The 20459-nt window shown below is 35.0% G+C and overlaps 1 protein-coding gene across 5 annotated transcripts in view; it reads left to right on the forward strand.

Moving 5' to 3' along the window:
* Positions 1-19735, forward strand: part of NRK (Nik related kinase) — a 123823-nt gene extending 104088 nt beyond the window's left edge. For 2 of the 5 annotated variants that reach the window (XM_070502553.1, XM_070502555.1), the window contains exons 22-29: positions 261-404; positions 2551-2709; positions 5939-6037; positions 7646-7791; positions 8070-8219; positions 11028-11187; positions 14764-14903; positions 16609-19735. In XM_070502553.1, the coding sequence (XP_070358654.1) occupies positions 261-404; positions 2551-2709; positions 5939-6037; positions 7646-7791; positions 8070-8219; positions 11028-11187; positions 14764-14903; positions 16609-16686 (1076 nt within the window). In that variant the 3' untranslated portion in view covers positions 16687-19735. Of the gene's footprint in view, positions 1-260; positions 405-2550; positions 2710-5938; positions 6040-7645; positions 7792-8069; positions 8220-11027; positions 11188-14763; positions 14904-16608 lie in introns of all 5 variants that reach the window. The other 3 variants (XM_070502554.1, XM_070502556.1, XM_070502557.1) reach the window with 3 other exon arrangements.
* Positions 19736-20459: the final 724 nt, after the last annotated feature.

Here is a 20459-nt window from a genome sequence, read left to right on the forward strand (position 1 = left end):
CTGTATATAAGACGGCACACCAGACGTCAACTGGTAGACTATTACCAGAGGATATTTCCTATATTTTAATATATTTCAATGAAATTTTTTCTGTTGGTAAGAGTTCATTGTTATACAGAATGAGGTTAGCATTAGCCTAAAATGATGAAACTCACCTTTACATAGATCACTCCACTGGAGTAGGAAAAATGCTCCTATAAATTCAATTATAAAAATGTAATTTGAGCTAATATAGCACTTTTCTTTTTATATACTAACAGGAGTGAATTTGCTGTTGGGAACCCGATCTAATCTGTATCTGATGGACAGAAGTGGAAAGGCAGACGTTACTAAACTGATAAAGCGAAGACCATTCCGTCAGATTCAAGTTGTAGAGCCGCTCAATTTGCTGATTACCATCTCCGGTTTGTTTCAGAACTAAAATTAGCTGAGTAATTATGCAGATTAATTAGGTTGCAAACTAGGCTAAATACTTTCTCAGGTGAAAGTGTTCACAGGAAAGCATTTTATATATAACCTTTAATTGGGACACCAGACTTTCTTTGCTGTATTTCCTTTGTTTTTTTAGATTTTTTATTTTTCCTTTTTCTCCCCAAAGCCCCCTGGTACATAGTTGTATATTTTAGTCGTGGGTCCTTCTAGTTGTGGCATGTGGGATGCCGCCTCAGCGTGGCCTGATGAGCGGTGCCGTGTCGGCGCCCAGGATCTGAACCGGTGAAACCCTGGGCTGCCAAAGCGGAGCGCGAGAACTTAAACACTCAGTCACGGGGTCGGCCCCTGTATTTCCTTTTATATTTACAATTTAAACTAACTTCTGATTCTCCTTTGGAGTCTGGTTATTGGATTGTAATGCACCTAACCTAGGTCAATGTTAAGAAAAACCATGCCATTTGCATCTTTTCGGGTCTTTTCTGAGTAGCCACCTGCAACTTCACAACTCAAAACCTCACCCATCCATGCACACACAATCACACTAACAGCCACCATATGCCTTTCTTGTGATGTGTTAGAAGCAACAAAGAACAAAGTGGGCAATCATTGGATGCACAGCCTTGTCATAAGGGCCTGCAGATAGGGTTAGTAACAAGAATGGATCCCCTAAGACCTCTACACTGTTCCCACATAGTATTTGAACTTTAGTTTTGGTCAGTCAGAGCCTGAAACTTTGAATATGAGAGAGCAAGTAAATGGATGTTAATAGTGATTGTGCTTACTACACATTACTCGGTATCAGGAAAGCACTAGCATTAAAGCTAACTGTAGGCAAAAGATAACTGACAAAAGGACAGGAAAAGTAAAAAGAAAAAAAAGGTTTGACTACAGAATAAAATGATGTTAATCAGTCATTTATGTGTGTTTACATACTTCCTATCTATACATAGTAGCCATATTGCACATTAATTGACGATTATATAAATTCCTAAATATGATTAACATTGCTTTAAATTTTTGTTAGAGGAGAAAATCCTCTATATATATGCTAAAGCTTCATGATATTTTTGATCATGTTTCATGGTCATTCATTTATAATTCCTTGAGGTACACAGAAGGCACATGTAGTTTTTGAAAACATCTAGGTGGCTTAGAGACTGCACATCTGGATAACAGATTTCTTTACTTTTTATCCAACTTTTTCTAACCCAAATATGCCCTTTTAATACATACGTTTCTCTGAAATGTAGATTATTTTTCATCAAATAGTACTGAGAACATCAGTGTGGAAAGATACCTAATAGTTCAGAGCACAAATTTATTTTACCATTTAGGAATAGAATGGCAATAGACATGCATGTGTGAATTCTAACATTGCTTTAAAAATGTCATGTAAAAACACATTTAAGATTAATTACATAAGTAAGAATCCTATTGTTGGGCCTAGAAATCTTATAATCACAAACCCTAAAAATGAATATAAAGTTACTATATATGAAAAGAAATGTGTAATTTCAATGGCCAGTTCTTCCTGAAGGAATTGTAAGAAGTTGATGGGATTTATAATTAGAAAATTAATGTCAAGGGTAAATTGGGTTGAGAAACAACTAATAAATCTGTTCAATTATTTTGTAAGAGTGCAGGAATGAAAGAGCACAAAGACACCCATCCCATTGGCTATGAATGCCTAACAGTCAATAAAGACGTCAAACATCCCACTCATACATACCCACTACCAGAGACAGCTTCTGGGTCTCTGAATCCCAGAAGGGTCATGACTTATATAAAAACCAAGGTACAAATGAACGGATGGCGATTCTGTTGCCAGCGCAGTAGCAAGTCTTAACCTATCCCAAAGAAGTAGTTTACATTCACTTCAGACAGGCACATAGGTAGCTAGTAGACACTTTGACTATCTCTTAGAAGTGAGAGACTAAGAGAGACTTTGCTATCCTATTTCCAAACGCTAAAGAGAAGACTCTGATGCAGTGTAGGTTTTTAAAAGTTTTTTTACTTTAGTGAAAACATTTGGTTAAAAAGGCAAAATAACTTTATATTTTTGTACTTCTAATATATGAAAAAATAGACTGAAATGAAACAGCTTTTCTTATCTATCAGGCCGTAAGAACAGACTTCGGGTGTATCATTTGACCTGGCTGCGGAACAAGATTTTGAATGATGATCCAGAAAGTAAAAGAAGACAAGAGGAAATGCTAAAGACAGAGGAAGCCTGCAAAGCTATCGATAAGTTGACAGGCTGTGAACACTTCAGTGTCCGTGAGTCCCATTTCATGTTTACTACAGCTATAGAAATTTTTGCTTTCCTTCATTTGGTTAAATATGTTGTTGCAAAAGGCAAAGTAGAGAAAGGAAAGAATTTGCAACTTCATATACAAAAATGAGAGAATTTAATTGAGACATCTTCCTGGTCTTCTTTTTAAATTGGAAAATCTCTTTTAATACTAACCAGGAAACTTTATGATGGGTCAAAAAGAAAATTCTTCTGTGATCTGCTGGCTCTTGCTCCCACTGTTGACATTCATGAGTATAATTTCTAAATATTTCCTGTCTTATTAGAGTGTTTTCATATCCCTTGTCTCTTCACAACCATCCACTGTGAAGTGGAGTAACAAACAACTCCACGGTCTCAGAATACTGTTTTCCTCTGTCAACAACTGGGAAGTAATATTATTCCATTCTGTTCTATTTCTGAAGCAAATCCCCCTACTCTCAACCTTCATTTTCTTCTTTCCTCTTCACTAATTGTGCCTTCAGGCAGAACTAGTGGCATAAGTAAGAGACAGCTGGAATCACATAATATGAGTTGCAGCAGGGTATTTCCATCCTAACTGACCATTTCTGTTCTGCATATAAAGAAGCTGTCCCAGGATAGGTTTTCATATGTGTGTACATATGTATACATACACCATTAAAGGGAGAAATGAGTACCCAGACAAATTAGGCATTAAACAAATACACTACTTTCTTCTAGTTTTATGTATCACTACTTTCCTCCAAATCATATTCTTTAAATTTGGTAGCCTGAGGTGAAAGATATCCCCAGATGTTAAACCAGGAGTTTATATAGCATAAATGCCTTCTACTAACTTGATAATTTTTTAGTTCAATAAGAGAGAGTTTACAAAGATAGTCACCTTTCAAATTTGTGCTCTTGGTAAGTGGATGGTAAGTCTAGTTGTCCTGGCTGGCCGCATTCCAACCCATCTCAGCTCTTATAACAACCAAAAACATTTGTCCTACTGACAGGTGGAATAGTAGCATCTTCACACAGGAGAACAAGCAACATGTTCATACTTGCATGGTATTTTCATAGCCTTCCAAGATCCACAAAATAATGGGCCAGGACCAATTGCTGCCGTGTATTAAAATTATAGGAAGTGTTTGCTTAACAGAGAATTCCCTTGTTTTGGGGGCTTTATTAATCATGCCTCTTTGGCCTACTTGGGAACAGTGCAAAAGAAAAAGAAAGAGTAAACTAGACTCACAGACAGAGAGAAGAAAGCTTTATATATTGGTCTCAGATGAAATCAGGTTAGAGAGGACAGAAACAATGTCTCTGCCAAGAAAGAGGGATTTTAGCACAAAGTATAAATCCATCAGGTGGAACAACATATTCCACAAGAACCAGAAGGTCCAGTTGACAGCAAGCATATACTTTTTTATACATTTTTTCTCTTTTTTAAAAAATCAGCTCTATTGAAATAACTTACATACTATAAAATGCACCCATTTGAAGTATACGATCCAATGATTTTTAGAATGTTTATAGAGTTGTGTAACCATCACCATAATCTAATTTTTATCATCCCACAAAGAAACCCCATAGCCATTAGCAATCATTCCACATTCTATCCCTCTTACATTCACCTTATTCCCCTCACAGTCCTAGGTAACCACTGATCTACTTTCTTTTGCTGTAGATTTGTCTCTTCTGGACGAATCATTTAAATGAAATCATACATTATGTGGTCTTTTCTATCACTTAGCATAATGTTTTCAAGGTTCATCTATGCTGTAGTCTGTACAACATGTATCAAGTACTTCCTTTTTATTGCTGAATAGTATTGCATTGTATATATATATCACCTTTAGTTTATCCAATTTTTTATACATTCCTTTTTTATACAGTTGCACTCTTTCTACTTTTGGCTATTAGGAACAATGCTGCTATGAACATTTCATACACATCTTTGTACATTGGAATGCATGTTTTCTTTTCTCTTGGATGCTACTGCCAGACTGTCAATGTGGTTGCACCATTTTACATTGCCACAAATATGAAGGCTCCATTTTTTCTTCATCCTTGCCAACACTTTGTCTGTCTTTTGATTCTAGCCATCCATGTGGGTGTAAAGTGGCATCTCATTGTAGTTTCATTTGCATTTCCCTGGTGATTAATGCTGTTGAGCATCTTTTCAAGTGTTTACTGGCCATTTGTATGTCTTCTCTGGATTGTCTTTTTGTTGTTGAATTATAAGCATTCTTTATATATTCTGGATACTAGGCTCTTATCAGATATATGATTTGCAAGTATTTTCTCCCATTCCATAGCTTGTCTTTTCACCTTTTTGATAGTGTCCTTTGATGTACAGAAATTTTAGTTTTAATGAAACCAAATTTATCTATTTTTTTTCTTTTGTTGCTTATGCTCTTGGTGTCAAATATAAGAATTCATTGCCATGAAGATGTATTCTTATATTCCTTTTAAGTGTTTTACAGTTTTAGCTCTTATGTTTAGGTCTTCAATCCATTTTGAGTTCATTTTTCTGTATGGTGTGAGGTAAGGGGTCTAACTTCATTCTTTCATATATAGATTTTCAGTTGTCCCAGTACCATTTGTTGAAGAGACTATTCTTTCCTTATTGAATGGTCTTGGCACCATTTACTGTAGATATATGGGTTTATTTGTAGACTTACAATTCTCCATTCATCTATATGCCTATCCTTATATCAATACTACACTGTTTTGATTACTGTAGCTTATAGTATATTTTGAAATTGGGAAGTGTGAGTCTTCCAACTTTGTTATTCTTTTTCAAGTTTGTTTTGGCTATCTGGGGCCTCTTCTAATTCCACATGAATTTAGGATCACTGTTTCCATTTCTGCATAAAAGGCCATTGGGATTTTAACAGAAATTGCTTTGAATCTCTAGATGACTTTGGATAGTATTGCCCTCTTAACAATGTTAAGTCTACCCATCCATTAACATCTATTTCAGTTGTCTTTAATTTCTTTCAGCAATGTTTTGTAGTTTTCAGTGTACAATTTAGAGTGTTCTTGAAGGCTAATGCATACACTCCATAAAACTATACAGTAATTTTGTTGCCTTTTTTGGGACATCAAATTGTAACCAAATAGCTTTTCTAAAAATGAATGATCTGTGCTGTTACACTGTGGTTATGACATTTTCGATGACAAATGCAAATACTTGCATGTTCTTGTAAACTTTGTGGCATTGTTACTTTTTTGTATTTTATCATGTAGTCCAACATGAAGAAACAACATATATTGCAATTGCTTTGAAATCATCAATTCACCTTTATGCATGGGCACCAAAGTCCTTCGATGAAAGCACTGCTATTAAAGTGAGTGGTCTCCTTTTCCTTTGGATCATATGGTTTTTCTTTTGAGAAATTGTAAACAGAGCAATTGGAATACAGTAGCATAAATATATACCATTCTTCTACAGTTAATGTATTTGAATATATCATGTCAATAATTATTGTTTAACCCTTTTTTAGACAATTCACAGGCACCACAACAAGGGAGAGTGTGAGGGAAATCCCTGACCCCTCCTCTTAGAGGATCTCCCCACCAGCTCCTCACTCCCAATTCCTGTAGTCAACATGAAGACCTTCTCTTTTGGAGCCCAAACACGGGCTTTGGTTGCCACTCCAACGACTTGAAGCTGAGAAAGTCTTTGTTTTCTTTTAGTGGGGCGGGTGGAGAGCAGAGAGTAGGTAAGGAAAGGTGTAGCAATGATAGATGGGGAACCCCACTGAAAAAGGAATGAGGGAAAAGAAAGCTTTTGCTCTAATTACCAAGGCTACAATAGATGGAGGTAAGGAAGAAAGGGTGGGTCTATATTCCTCCCAAACTGGAACTGTAAATGCATTTCTCTCTAGAACTATTGCAAGGAATTGTAGTTAGGCTAATTTGGATTACCAGCATTATTTCCACTTTTCTTATGGTTTGACTGAATGTCTATGGATCAGCCTTTTAAGGTAACCATATAGTGTCCCAGCCAATTAAGTTGCTGATGATTTTTTAAATCACATCTCATTAACTGAGGACTCTGTTTATTTTTTTATAATGCTCCAGAATTCCACATAAATAGGATTATTTTGTGTTTATTCCACCATAGTAATGATGACTGATTAATGAACTGGCAGCATTATATAGAGTCCAGTAACTCCTAATCTGGGATCTATACCAGAATCATCTGGGACATTAATTAAAAGTTTAGATCTCAGACTCAACCCCAGGCTGAATAAGTAGGTCTGGAGTGGGGCCTAGGAATCTATATTTTTAGCAAATGTTCCAGGTGATTTTGAACTAGTTGGTCCACGGACAAGTTTTTATGAAGCATGGATAAGGACACATCATGATAGACCCGTGCATGTATTCATGAAATACTTTTGTATCTTAGGTCAGGATCTGTTTTCATGGTATATTTTGTAGACCAAAACATCACATGTATACAGTAAAGATGGACTAATTTTTACAACTGCCCTTCACTCTCTATTTGCACAATAAATATGTTCTTTTATAAATTTAGCACAGACTACTATACAGACAGTCTGGGTCTGCCCTGACACAAATCACATACCTGATCTGATCTCCCTAAATTGGGCCTTGGGTCAGCGGTCAGTATTTGGATATGGGTTTGTTCTTGGGTGTCTGCTGATTGGTCAGAGCTGCCTGGTATGGAGCTGGAAAGCAAAGAAGATAAGTACCAACAGTCTGTCTAGCCTGATACACAGCTCCTGGTCAAAGTCCTCACTCCAGTTCTTGAATCCCACCTCATGACTACAGTATGGTGAATCCTGTGCTGCTCAGTCTTCTGCTGTGACCTGAACTTGGCAATGACTCCTGTTTGGCTTTTTGTTTCCTTGGACTAGGAACCATAGGTGCCTAGAATACATCCAGTCTATGGTAGGTTAACATGTCTGGCCTTTTTCATTCCCTACCAAGTATGCATTGATCAATCAGCAGACTCCAAAGGAGACTACATGTCCTATGAAGCCTATATACGAATACTGGCAAAAATACAGGCAGCTGATCCAGCGAACCGGTTTAAGAGACCAGATGAGCTCCTTCATTTGCTGAAGCTCAAGGCAAGAAATTTAAAGACAGCAAACAGAGTGCAGGGCTCTTATGATTATTGGAGATTTGGCTTTCGAAGGGAAGCTCAATATTTAGAACCTGAATATAATTATATTCTTGGTATAGTAACAGACCTAAGATAATGTGTAAGACATAGGTCTCTAAATACATTACATAATTTAAAATCAACCTTAGTTTTATAAACCTATTAAGTAAAAGTGGGGGGGATTGTTGCCTTGTCGGAGTGTCATTTTTGGCCTTTTGGCCATATTTGGTTTTATATCTACAGGTATTTCCAACACTTGGTCATAAGCCAGTGACAGTTGACCTGGCTATTGGTTCTGAAAAAAGACTAAAGATTTTCTTCAGCTCAGCAGATGGATATCACATCATTGATGCAGAATCTGAGATTATGTCTGATGTGACCCTGCCAAATAACGTAAGATCCCTAGAAATTATTGTTTACCACAATTTGAGTTATCCCAACTGTCAAAACTCCTAAAGATTTAAAAACATGATTGTCAATATCTATACTGGAACTGAGACCTAATAAGTTAGTACAGAGTGCCAGAAAGCAGTAATAGATAAACAAAAATCACTGATGGTTTCTTAATCCAGACAGCTGAGTCTATTCATAGATAGATTTTGTTTCTCTGGCACAGTGTTTTTTCTTTGTTTTTTAAATGAATAGAGTTGACACTTAAAAATCTAGATTTCTATTGATAAACCAAAAGATCTGACAACATCAAGCCCATATTACTATCTAGCCATTATGAACTGGAAGAGATTTGTGCCTGTCCCCATTTAGATGGAGTATATTCTTTATCCATCCACCTTTATGTATTATAATAACTGGCCCTAGTTGGCATATGAGATTGCAATCCTTGCTTTAGTCTTTCTGCACTCTATAAAGCATTAACAGATTCTTTAAAAATACGACACCAGTATTGAAGCATTATTATGTGTATGCTCCTTCTTTATCCAGATTGTAGTCCTTCAACTGTGATATATAGCAAATTATCACAAAGTGTTCTCTTATAGTATCAATTATAGTTTAGAATGTCTCATAAAAGGATTCAGCATTTCAAAAGCTAGTGCACCTCAACTCTTAACTCTTAAATAATTATAAATAATGAAAACATGGCACATCTAAAATATGGATAGTTGTAAAAACACTATTCACATCATTTCTATAAAGAGCTCAAACATAATAGAATTCCTTTCCCACACACATCCCATACAAAATATAATTCTATTGTGTTTTAAATTTGATGGTGGCAATGATGTTTGTCCTATTGAAACTTATATTTAAAAGGAATGGCTGAACCAACAAATCTCTACTTCACCCTTTTTCAATTCCCCAGTTTGTCGACAAGTAAAATTTTAGCAGTTTAGCATTACGCAGAAGTCCAGGAGAAAACTTTTATAGACTTTTTAAAATCACTCCAGTAATGTGTATAGCGCAGCTTTCAGAATTATACATCTCTTACAAATTACATGGAGCAATTGTCAGATCATTAGTGGAGACATTAAAAAAAATGTTGTGGTCATATTAACAATCTAATCAGCTGATCACTCAGTTGTCACCTATGATTATATAGAAATCACCCTGTTTGTAATGTAGAAAATATTGAACCAAACCCAGCCAAAGTCATTTAGATACAAGTTCAGGTTAATGTTTATATAAATATTCTTCAGTTGAAGTGTCTTCCATAAATTCTTGCATCTTATTTTTATGTCATGTCAGTTAGCCTTTATTTTGAAGCTAATGCTGTATTGAACATTGCAGTATTGGTCCAAGCTTATACTTATTTGAAAAGTCATTCAAGAAGATGTGAACACTGTGTTCCATTTGGCTACTGAGAAAAGAGAATTATTGCCTTTTGAAGCAATCAGTTAATTATTGTGGCAGCAAAAATGAGAGAAGATGAGTTTTCAAAAATCATTTTCTGACCTAATTAGGATACCTTGAGTATATTCAAAAATAGTATTTTTAGCTAAATTCCCTAGTGTCTTGACCCATTAAAACAGAAAGGACTGTAATATAAGGGACAAGAGAGCGTCTTCTGAAACAGAATGTACTAAAAATAATATTTTTCAAGAGTGCTAGATTGCAAAAGCCGTAATGCTACAAGGGAGCCATGTGTGCTAAGGACTATCTGGTTACTTCGGGAATCATCTGAGAAGGAAGAGAATTACCTCTGAGGCTTTCTGGATTTACGGCTGTCCAGCTTTATTCTAAACAGATTTTTCTGAGACAAGCTTCTTTCTTGCAATTTCTTTTTCTCTCTTCATCTCTTTCTGATTCAATTGCTCATGCGAGTGCCCAGGGAACGCATTAAAATTGCTTTTCGTCTCTGGATCCCCATTTTAGTTTTAAGGATTGTTGTTGCTGAGACACGGCCTCAAGCACATGGCCTGAGTACACTGAGTTTGGCAAGTATAGTTTCTGACTTTTTTTTTCCTGTAACTTGCTAATTTGGAGAAATAATAGAGGCATGTAATTGTTCATTTCTCATGGAAATACTATTAATGTGACAATGCAGTTTAAGCAAATTTTGTCACATTGTTTTATACATCGTGAAATTTAGAAAATCTTAGATATTTCTTAGTATGTCATATTATGTCACCTAATACATCTCCGAATTTGTGTACTGAAGGTATTTTAAGGTTATATAAGTTGAATAAGAAATTCTACATTTTTTGTGAAGGGAGGATGACTATTATATTTCAAGCAGCAAAGAATATTATAAAGCTGCTCCTTGTAAACATTTTAAGCTCAAGCTATTTTTAACTTAATTTTCTATTTCTGACTTGAATGAATTGGCTGATTACCAGTGATTGTGTATTTGTTACTTGGTTTACACATTCATTACTAAAGTATTCATTAATGTGCTGAAATGAATCTGAAATCCAATTCTGTATTAATTATTGTTTCTTTTATCATTATACATAATACTTGATGAAATTTCAATGAATTTCCCTGTCTTGGAAATATATCTCTGCTTTTTGCAAACAAGATTTTCTCCTAAATAAAAGGAGAATATTAAACAGTGACTACTTTATGACATAGGGAAGGCTCTTTTCAAGTATTGGGTAGCATGCTGTTTAATACTGAAATAGAAGTTTCTCTTCCTCTCTGCACTTTGAATCCCTTTTTGGTCTTTATTGCTCAGCCAAACTGCTTCAATTAAAGTAGTAGTGATAAAATGTTGGACATGTAAATCCTTATGAAACGTAATTCCAGACCCTGGAAATCATTATACTGCAGAATATCATCATTTTACCTGATTCCTTGGGAATTGGCATGATGCTCACCTTCAATGCTGAAGCCCTTTCTATGGAAGCAAATGAACAACTCTTCAAGAAGATCCTCGAAGTGTGGAGAGACATACCATCTTCAGTAGGTATGTATAAAAATTTTCCTGTGGCCGATGATGATAGAGAAGTTTCTATCTCCTGAAGTATCACATTTTTCTCAAGGCATATAGTGTTAATTTGGAATACTGTGTGCTTATTCCCTCAGGACGGTGATGTGTGTGTTTGTCGTATGCTTAATGATTTCACGAGGCTACCACAAAGAGACTGATTTTGGCTGTCTTCGTTGTTCATTTGCAATAATCATATAATTAAAATAGGAGAGGAATCCCTTTCCACAATAATCTGTGATTTTATTTTAACTCCTTTTGCTGGCAGATTTTACACAGATGTTGAAAATGCTTCATTCCATCATGTTGATTTGGGGGATTTACCTTTATCTTAGGAGACTGCCAAGTAGTCATAAAAGAAGAGCAAACTGTTCCTATTTCATACAGTCAGTAGTGTTCTGTTTAGTGAGTAATATTCTTGTGAGGAATCAAATACAAACTGAATATGTGACATATTCGTTGTCACTAAGATTTCATCATCCTTCACTTACAGAAGAGGTAAATATGACTGACTGGGATGCCTATTAGGTACCGCCCAGATGGAAACATAAAGAAAACTGTCTCTTCATCTTCATCAGGCCAGGACATTTTTTTCTTCCTGACCAGTGAAGAATTGCTTATCTTGGAAATCTGAATAACTTGAGACTCTTGTGTATGTTTCTGAGACTTGATGACTACAGAGATGATTCTAGATAGGGAAGGGAATGCATGTGAACAGTAAACTATTAGAGAGCATAGAGTGATTTGATGGAGGATAAATGTTCTTGGAAGGAGGACTTTAATGAAGCAAATAAAGGAGAAAGAGGAGGGAGATAGAGAGAGAGAGAGAGAGAGAGAGAGAGGTAGTTTGTCAGTAGAGATGCCAGAAGCTTCCGAAATCTCTATAAAATGGCTAAATGCGATCCTTGTGGGGCTTTAAGGACCAGTTTGAAAGAACTGCTTTTTAATGGACATTTTTTATTATGGGATGATGACACTTTGCATCGCATCTGCAGAATCCTTTCTTTTTGTGTACATAGTGTTTAGGATTGTCCTGAAAACCTGCTTCAACTTTTTCAAAGAGGTAAGAACTCACAGAGGGTTTTAAACCATTTTAAGTGACAGAAGGTGAATGATTACAATATGATAGATCTGGGGCAAAAGAAACTGAAAATAGTGACTCTTGTTCTAACCTTTACAGTGGTACTTTTGTGATCAATATGTTAATCAGAATTTGGAATAGAGAAATTCTGTTCGAATGGGAAAGTGGGAGCAAAACCCTATATTTATGCCACTAGACAATCATAAGAATCCAAGAGGTCTTAAAAGGTCATCTGATACCACTCTTGTCCTTAGGCAGGACAACTTCTGACCTAAAGCAAAAAGCTATTTTGAGTTGCTAGAATTCGAAAAATCTCTATGTGTAAAATAAATTATAGCACTATTAGAACATGATATTTTGGTTTATGTATTAAGGGTATTTTGAGAGTATACTAAATACTACACTGATATTAAGAAAATCAATTACTCCCCTTTTCTGTCTGAAAACAAGTGCTTTGTTATTTAAAACTAACCTAGATCCAGATTTCCCCAATCTAAATTTTACATTTCCTTGAGATATAATAAATGTAGATAATAATAAGATCATAATAACTCTGGATTTTCAAACAAATATATAGAGGCTTAACAATCACAGAAACTATCACTTCCCACCAAAAATCATTGGATTCCATCTCATAAGCAAGCTAGCTCAGTAGCTAGGTTAAGTGGGAGCTTAGTGTGTTTCAGAATTAAGGTGGAAATTATGTAATGCCACATGCACAGTGTACTTAGAGCCTGTGTGTTAAGTTTAGAAACTTCACTCTGTATAGTTATTGACAAAAATACCATTTTTAATGAAGTATTCACATAGGCTAAAAAATTCAAATCCAGATGAATTAAATCTATTACTTATTCCCATCACTCAGGCCGTGGATTCCCTTTACTTCTCTTAAATCTGGAGTGATTTTAATCCTAGTCTGAAATGAGACTTATAAAGTCTTCTTCCAAGAGAGCCATTTGTCTGAATAAAAATATGATTGTAATTTAATTACAATTTTAATGTCAATTTTAGACATACAAATATTTTTAATTGTAGTGTAAAAGGAAGCAAGAGATAATAAATGCTTGGTAAGTTTTAGTTGAGGGATTCAAAATAGCTCACACTCTGCCTATGAAAAGTCACTTTTATAAAACTTTAATAATTCCTTCATGAGTCCTTTAGTGCATATTTAATGTATATGTGTATAGGCCAGGTTTAAACAAAGTCATCCTAGAACCTTCGAGAAAGATAAGGAAGTGTTTTAAAACCTATATTGTAGTTATATCAATGCAGAGTTTATTGCCTTTATAATAGAAGAAAATGGAAAGTCTAATGAATTAAATTCTGATTTTAGTTGTGTTAATATGACAATGAAGGTGCCTTGTTTTGGTGTTTTCTAGACTATTTTAGCTTGATTCAAAATCTTGATATTATTTTAATTGCAGGATTGTATTCATTTATGGAAATTTGCTTCCCCATAAAGTACACAAAAAGTATCACTTGAAAGTTAAACATTTAACAATAATACTGCTCCTTGTGTCAGAAAATACGTTACAGCACCAGCTGACTGTATGGCTATTTACATAATTAGGTATTCTTCTTTAAAGCAATTGTCGTAATCTTTGTCACCAAGTAATATAAGACAGGGTCCAAAAGTTAAATTCTTTTTCATTTATTTATTTAATTTTTTTTGAGGAAGGTTAGCCCTGAGCTAACTGCTGCCAATCCTCCTCTTTTTTTCTGAGGAAGACTGGCCCTGAGCTAACATCCATGCCCATCTTCTTCTACTTTATATGTGGGATGCCTGCCACAGCATGGCTTGCCAAGTGGTGCCATGTCCGCACTCAGGATCCAAACTGGCGAACCCCAGGGCGCCAAATTGGAACGTGTGCACTTAACCGCCTTGCCACCAGGCCGACCCCCAAAAGTTAAATTCTTAATAAAAATTTTCTGAGCAAGAGAGAGCCTTAACAGTATCAAATTAGCTTTAGTTATGTTTATAACATGGTAATTCATTGAATTGCATTAGAGTTGCTAAAGTCATTATTTGAGCAAGTCATTTTTTAATGGTTTAAATTTTGAAGAGTTAGGTTTCCATGTAGATCGCTTGAGCACAAATACAAACCCTTATGGAATGTTTTACTTCAGCTAGACTGTAAAATATAGAATGGCAGTGGGCCAATTTGACTTTCTACAAATAGGGTAGAATTAACCCTTAGCTTTTTCTGCAGTATTAGAGGATATGAAAACAAAAATTAATTGAGATCTAGTTATTCAGCATTGGTTGCAATGGTGACAGTAGATAGCTGGTTTGAACACCACTGCTGAGCAGCATAATGGCCAAATGACTGACTATAGAAGGAGGAAAAAAAAGAACGTGTTTATTTGAACTGTAATAATGAATCTCTTCGTAATCAAATGTTGACTGTGGGTATAATTTTCTATCACTGATAGAAAGATTTTGTGTTTTTCTGATTTTTATATTTTTATCGTAGCTTATGAATGTACACAGCGAACCACAGGATGGGGCCAAAAGGCCATTGAAGTCCGCTCTTTGCAATCAAGTGTTCTGGAAAGTGAACTGAAGCGCAGGTCAATTAAGAAGCTGAGATTTCTGTGTACCCGAGGTGACAAGGTATAGCTTACATCCTCCAGTTAAAGCAGAAATAAAACAATGAAAATTAACTAGGGAAATTTCTATCTTTTTCTGTCTGGCCAAAAACATATTTATACCATATTTCCCAAATTGGCATACTACTGATAAAAAAATTATATTTTGCAGTAGAAACATTGATTTGGTAAATGATAAAATTTGATTTCAAGAAGAAACCATTTTCAAATAAAGTAAAATTCTAATTATGTCCTAAGCAAAGCTTAGACGTTACTTTGTTTGGTTAAAATCCATTATTGTCTTTGATGCACAGTTCTTTTCATGTTCATATTAATATGATATTTGGAAACAGAATGCTTGAGTATATCTGCGTTTTGTAGTTTTCTACATAATCCAATAACAGATGAAGGAAAAAGTACATATGTTTGCTGAACACCTAATTATGTGGTAGAATTTGTGCTAAATACTTTAAAAGCTATCACATTTAATCTTCATAAGTGGATATTATTATGTCCATTATACAGGAAAGAAAAATAAAATCAAGATTTGGAAATTATTTGTGTATTTTGAGCAATTTTAACAACCAATTCAGATAGTTTAGATGGAAAAATGCACTGCATAAAATCATTACAGTCCCTAAATATTGTGAGAAATAATAGGGTGAAGAAATAATCTTAATAGGACTAGGAAGCACTCACTTTTAGAAGAGATTGCCTAGGATTCAAATTAGTATCAGAACAAACAGGGTGAAGCACTGTGCATCAAGGAAAGCTACTGGTTTGAAGTATAAAGGGATATAATGGCAAGAGCCAATGTTTGAGGTCGGATAGACCTAGGATGCAGTCCTGGCTCTGACACCTAACTAGGTATAAGAACCCGAAAGTTTGATTAATTGTTCTGAGCCTTAGTTTCTTCATCTCCAAAATGGGAATATTAATAACTGCTTTGGGAAAAATTATGAAATTAGTGATAATGTGTATATAGTAAGCATCTCATAGATTGCCTCGCACATAAAATGTGTTATATCAAGGGTAGCTAGTGTTATCTTATTATTATCATCATCATTATTATGTCACAAACCCTCCAAAGTATATCCATTGTGGATGTCAAAAGCCTTAGTCCTAACAAGAAGGCCTCTGTTTAGTATTTATGTGCATGTTCTGTTTTAATTTTCTTTATGGCACAGACCATATTTACACATGTTCCTCTCTAAGCCAATCGGTTTAGCTTGTAATGTCAGTCTATTGATGTCAGTCCATTTCACGAAAATAGAAAATTACAGCAAGCAGAACATTTCAGTGGCCAGTTAAACACCAGCAACAATGGTGAACAACATCCAAATAATTTGACTGTTTCCTTATATTAAAAGAAAGAAGGAAAGTCAACTTGAGTAAAAGTAGATTATTTTAAAAAACAAAGAGGAATTGTTAACCAAAACCAATCAAGAACTTTAGCAGATGAATGCCACCTACAAAAACTTAATTTTATTTAAACCATATGAAGTACAATTATACAGAACATGGTAAAAGGGTATTTTTAATATATAATTTAGACACCATACTAATTTAAATTCTTATTCTTTAATTTGAGGAAATCCTGTTCTAAAAAACAGTATGGCTTAGTATTTTAATTGGCTGATGTAGATAAATTGAAATTATAGTTGTATCTATCAAATGTCAGTTATAATTTATTAAATATTTACTAATGTTGTCTCTCTCTCTCTTTAAAGCTGTTCTTTACCTCTACCCTGCGCAATCGCCACAGCCGGGTTTACTTTATGACCCTTGGAATACTTGAAGAGCTCTAAAGCAACTATGATGTTTAAAAGGTTCCAATGATTTATTACATTTACAAACGACATAAATACGCAATGTTCATCTTTAAATTTCTGAGATTAAATGAGCATTCAGTTTTATTATAAGGGAAAAAATAAATCAGATACTTTACTTTTAATGTAGCACAGAATAGTTTTAATGAGAAATGCAGCTTTATATATAAAATTAACTATAGCAAGCTCTATGTACTCCAATGGTGTACAATGTCTTTTGCACAAACTTTGTAACTTTTGTTACTGTGAATTCAAACATTACTCTTTGGACAGTTCGGACAGTATCTATATTCATATTTTACAACATGGAGTAAAGAAACCTGTAATGAGTTAGATTACAAACAGCTTTAAAAAGAATTGGCCCAGTATGAGGCTTTTCAGAAAAAATAAAAGTAGCAACAAATCATATGTGAATTTGCAAAGTCATATAAAGAACCAAAGGTTAGATTATTAAATGAAAATGATAAGGACTATGCTATAAATCAGAGTAAGGCCGAACAACCTGCATGCCTGGAGAACACTACAGTGATAAGGGGGGAAGGGCCACCCATTTCCTCCTTGCTCCATGACACTTAAGCCCGCAGTCAGAGACCAGTTGGGTTCTTTTCATCCCATGTTAAGCTGGTTTTCTCCCGAAAAGAAGAAAGGAAGAAAGCCTCAGATGCTTGATTTTCCTCAGAACCCCAAAAATGTGCAATAGCTGTTTTTAAAAACCACCAAATAATACACTTGTAAGCCTGAATACAGGACTGAAAACTCCTATACACATGTACTGTAGACTGAATTTTTTTTCCTAATACTTTAAAGTAGGCGTCAAATTCTACCCCCTAAGACAGATGGGTTGATTTCTCAAAATTCTTATCTGGCTAGCAGTGTGACCATCAGAGAGCAGTAAATATTTTCCCAATCCCGTATGAAACTATATAAAAATTTCCCTCCAGTTATTAAACAAAAACTACAAAACATAACAACAAAAAACTTTGGCTGCTAATACTTGTGTTTTTCGTCTTTCTATTTCTGTAAAATCAAAAATTAATTTGAAAGTGATAAGTCCACATGTTAGGGACTTAATGTTATAGGTAAAAAGAAAGAAAAGATTTTGCAAAAATACAACTTTCATCAGATACCCAAATCTACAAAAAGTAGTGAGAATCATGCTAGTCCGTCCTCCTAATATGTTAGAGACGCCATAGATAGGTAGTGTTTGGTCACCTATGGTAACTGCTACCTGGTGAAAAGCATAATTTCTGCATATCCATCCTCAATACCATGGTTAGTTCTGGGGCAATAGAGAAGCAACAGAACTACCACAAAGTATACCTCAGTATAATTCCTCTAGTTCTGCTTCTAAAATCTGAAGACAGTGCTAGTGGAATAATAATTTTCAAACTACCTGGTTAACCAAAATACATAAGCAGCTGACTATGTGTGATTTCATGATAGCACATTATTTCTTGGCACCTTGGTGCCGGGAATGACGATTTGGATTTTCCTAACAACTTATAGCAAGAGTGTAGTAGCTCAATAATGAGAATTTAGGAGAACCTAAATCCATGTATTAAAGAAATAAATGTGATTCATATTTCTGTTACTGTGACACAATAATGTGATCCTAAAACTGGCTTATCCTTGAGTGTTTACAACTCGAATGACTTTTTAAATGCAGTAGTTTAAAGAGAAAACAAACTTTTATGTCAAATTATTTCCTTAGACGTAGTTTTCATTATTATAAATTTGTACACCAAAAAGGCCTTGGGGAACTTTGTGCAAGGACCTCATCGCTGAGCAAATGGAGCTTGCTATGTTTGAATTTCAGAAAATTTTCTCATTTAAGTAGCATGTAGAATCAAATCTTTTAAGAATTCATTTTTTCCTTCATAATATTTACTCAAAGTTAAGGTTCAAAAATAAGTTTTATCTTAAAATCATATTTTTAGGACAGTAAGACATTAAACTATTTTAGGAAGTCAACTCCCATTGTGCTCTGTGGCTGTCATTCTAGTAAACATAAACAGTAGTGAGCTACATCTACAGAAATGCCTCAAAGTAAACAAGCAAGAGAGACTGTAAATGTGTAACTGAGCTTTAAAGGATAAGGTATTAATGAAGAAAGGAAACCGGGTACTAATTAAGAAGGGAGATTGAAATGTTGGGTAGCTGAATAGGAAGGACTGAAAATATTTGAAGTTGTTCATAGGTAATAAATACTTCTGATTTTGATGAAAATCCATTTGGAATTTTTACATCCTTTGCCAGCTGAAACAAGAAAAGGACAATTAAATTTCATAGTCAGTGCACAATAATAGGCAGAATAAATTGTACCTACACCTCGGCTTGTAGCAGAAGCACCTGGAAGCTCCAGCTCATCACAGGAGCATGGAGGGGGACTCCTGACAAGCCAATGTCCCTAGCCTGTGATTTGAAGCATGAAAGTTCTGGCAGGTTGTGAGTAGCATTGGGACAGAGTACAGCTTTACTTTAGTGTACTATAGTTTTTTTGCCAAAGCCCTTGTCCAAAATAAAAGGCATTATTGAAAATATGTGAAAACTAGAATACGATGTGTGAAAAGGGCTGACAAGAAAAGCTTTGAGTGATTAGGTCTGTTGAAGTAAGGTAAGATCATCAGAGGAAACAGTAAGAAAGGATAATCATTAAGATAGTAAAGTAGGCAAAGCAGAAATCACACATGCACACACACATAAACCATTAGAATGCATTAATTTTAATATTTTTAGTGCTATCAGTTTCTAGATAAATTAATCGCTAAGTGTTTTCTGCAGGATTCATTTAACTGAGACAGTATCCATAAAACCAGGAATAATGCCACATGTATTCAATGGGATCTTTTAAGTACTCTTCAATTCTTTTAAAAAAGTGCCTATTTAAATCAATTTCCTGTTGAAATCAATTTGTATTCAATCTGTGCTCTAACTTTAAAAATTATTGAAATAATTTTCGAGACTGCTAATTGTTTCGTCAGAAAATCTACAATGAATCATTGTTCAACCTCTAAAAATAAAGATTTTAAAAATTATTGGTTGATGTCATTATTTGAAATATACTTTCTAATACTTCAGAACTAGGACTCATTCAAGGAATATTCATTTCTTTAAAGTATGTAATAATGCGCTGATTGGAAAGTGTTAGGGGTTCTGTCTGTTGTTCCATTAGGAATTCAGGCCAAGGAGGGCTATATTAATCTGAATAAAATCGTTCTGGGTACAGTGGTGGAATTACAAACTGATTAATTTTCCTCTAAATATGTAGGACTTTACACAGACTCAAAGACTCACATGGATTGGGTAAAACCCAAGAAAGTTTCAATGCTGACTTCCTTCCCATTCCACCCGTGTCCTGAAGGCCAGAGGAGAAGAAAGAGGAGCAACCTTATCCAAAGAGAGGAATAAAGATTTATAGTTTTTAGCATTCAAGAAAGGGTTTAGTGCATGCTGATGGTGGAAAATGGAAGATGGAGTAATCATGGCAGGTTGCTAGGAAGCTGAGTCCTTCAACTGGGGCCAGAAGAGGAATAGCACTTCTCTCAGCAGATCAGAGAAGCATTAGAAGCATGGTCCCATGAGTATCCTATTGTCCCAAAACATTCTGAAGAGATGTTCATCAAGCTTTCCCCTTAAGGCCAGTGGGACGTGGTCCTAATTTGTCAAATGTGGCCAGGCATTCAGGAGTTAGGTTACCTGGGCATGAAAAACTTGTCTGGGCTTTTAGAAGCTAAATTCAAAGTGATTCATTG

Source organism: Equus asinus, chromosome X, assembly GCF_041296235.1.
Source record: "Equus asinus isolate D_3611 breed Donkey chromosome X, EquAss-T2T_v2, whole genome shotgun sequence".
Lineage (NCBI taxonomy): Eukaryota > Metazoa > Chordata > Mammalia > Perissodactyla > Equidae > Equus > Equus asinus.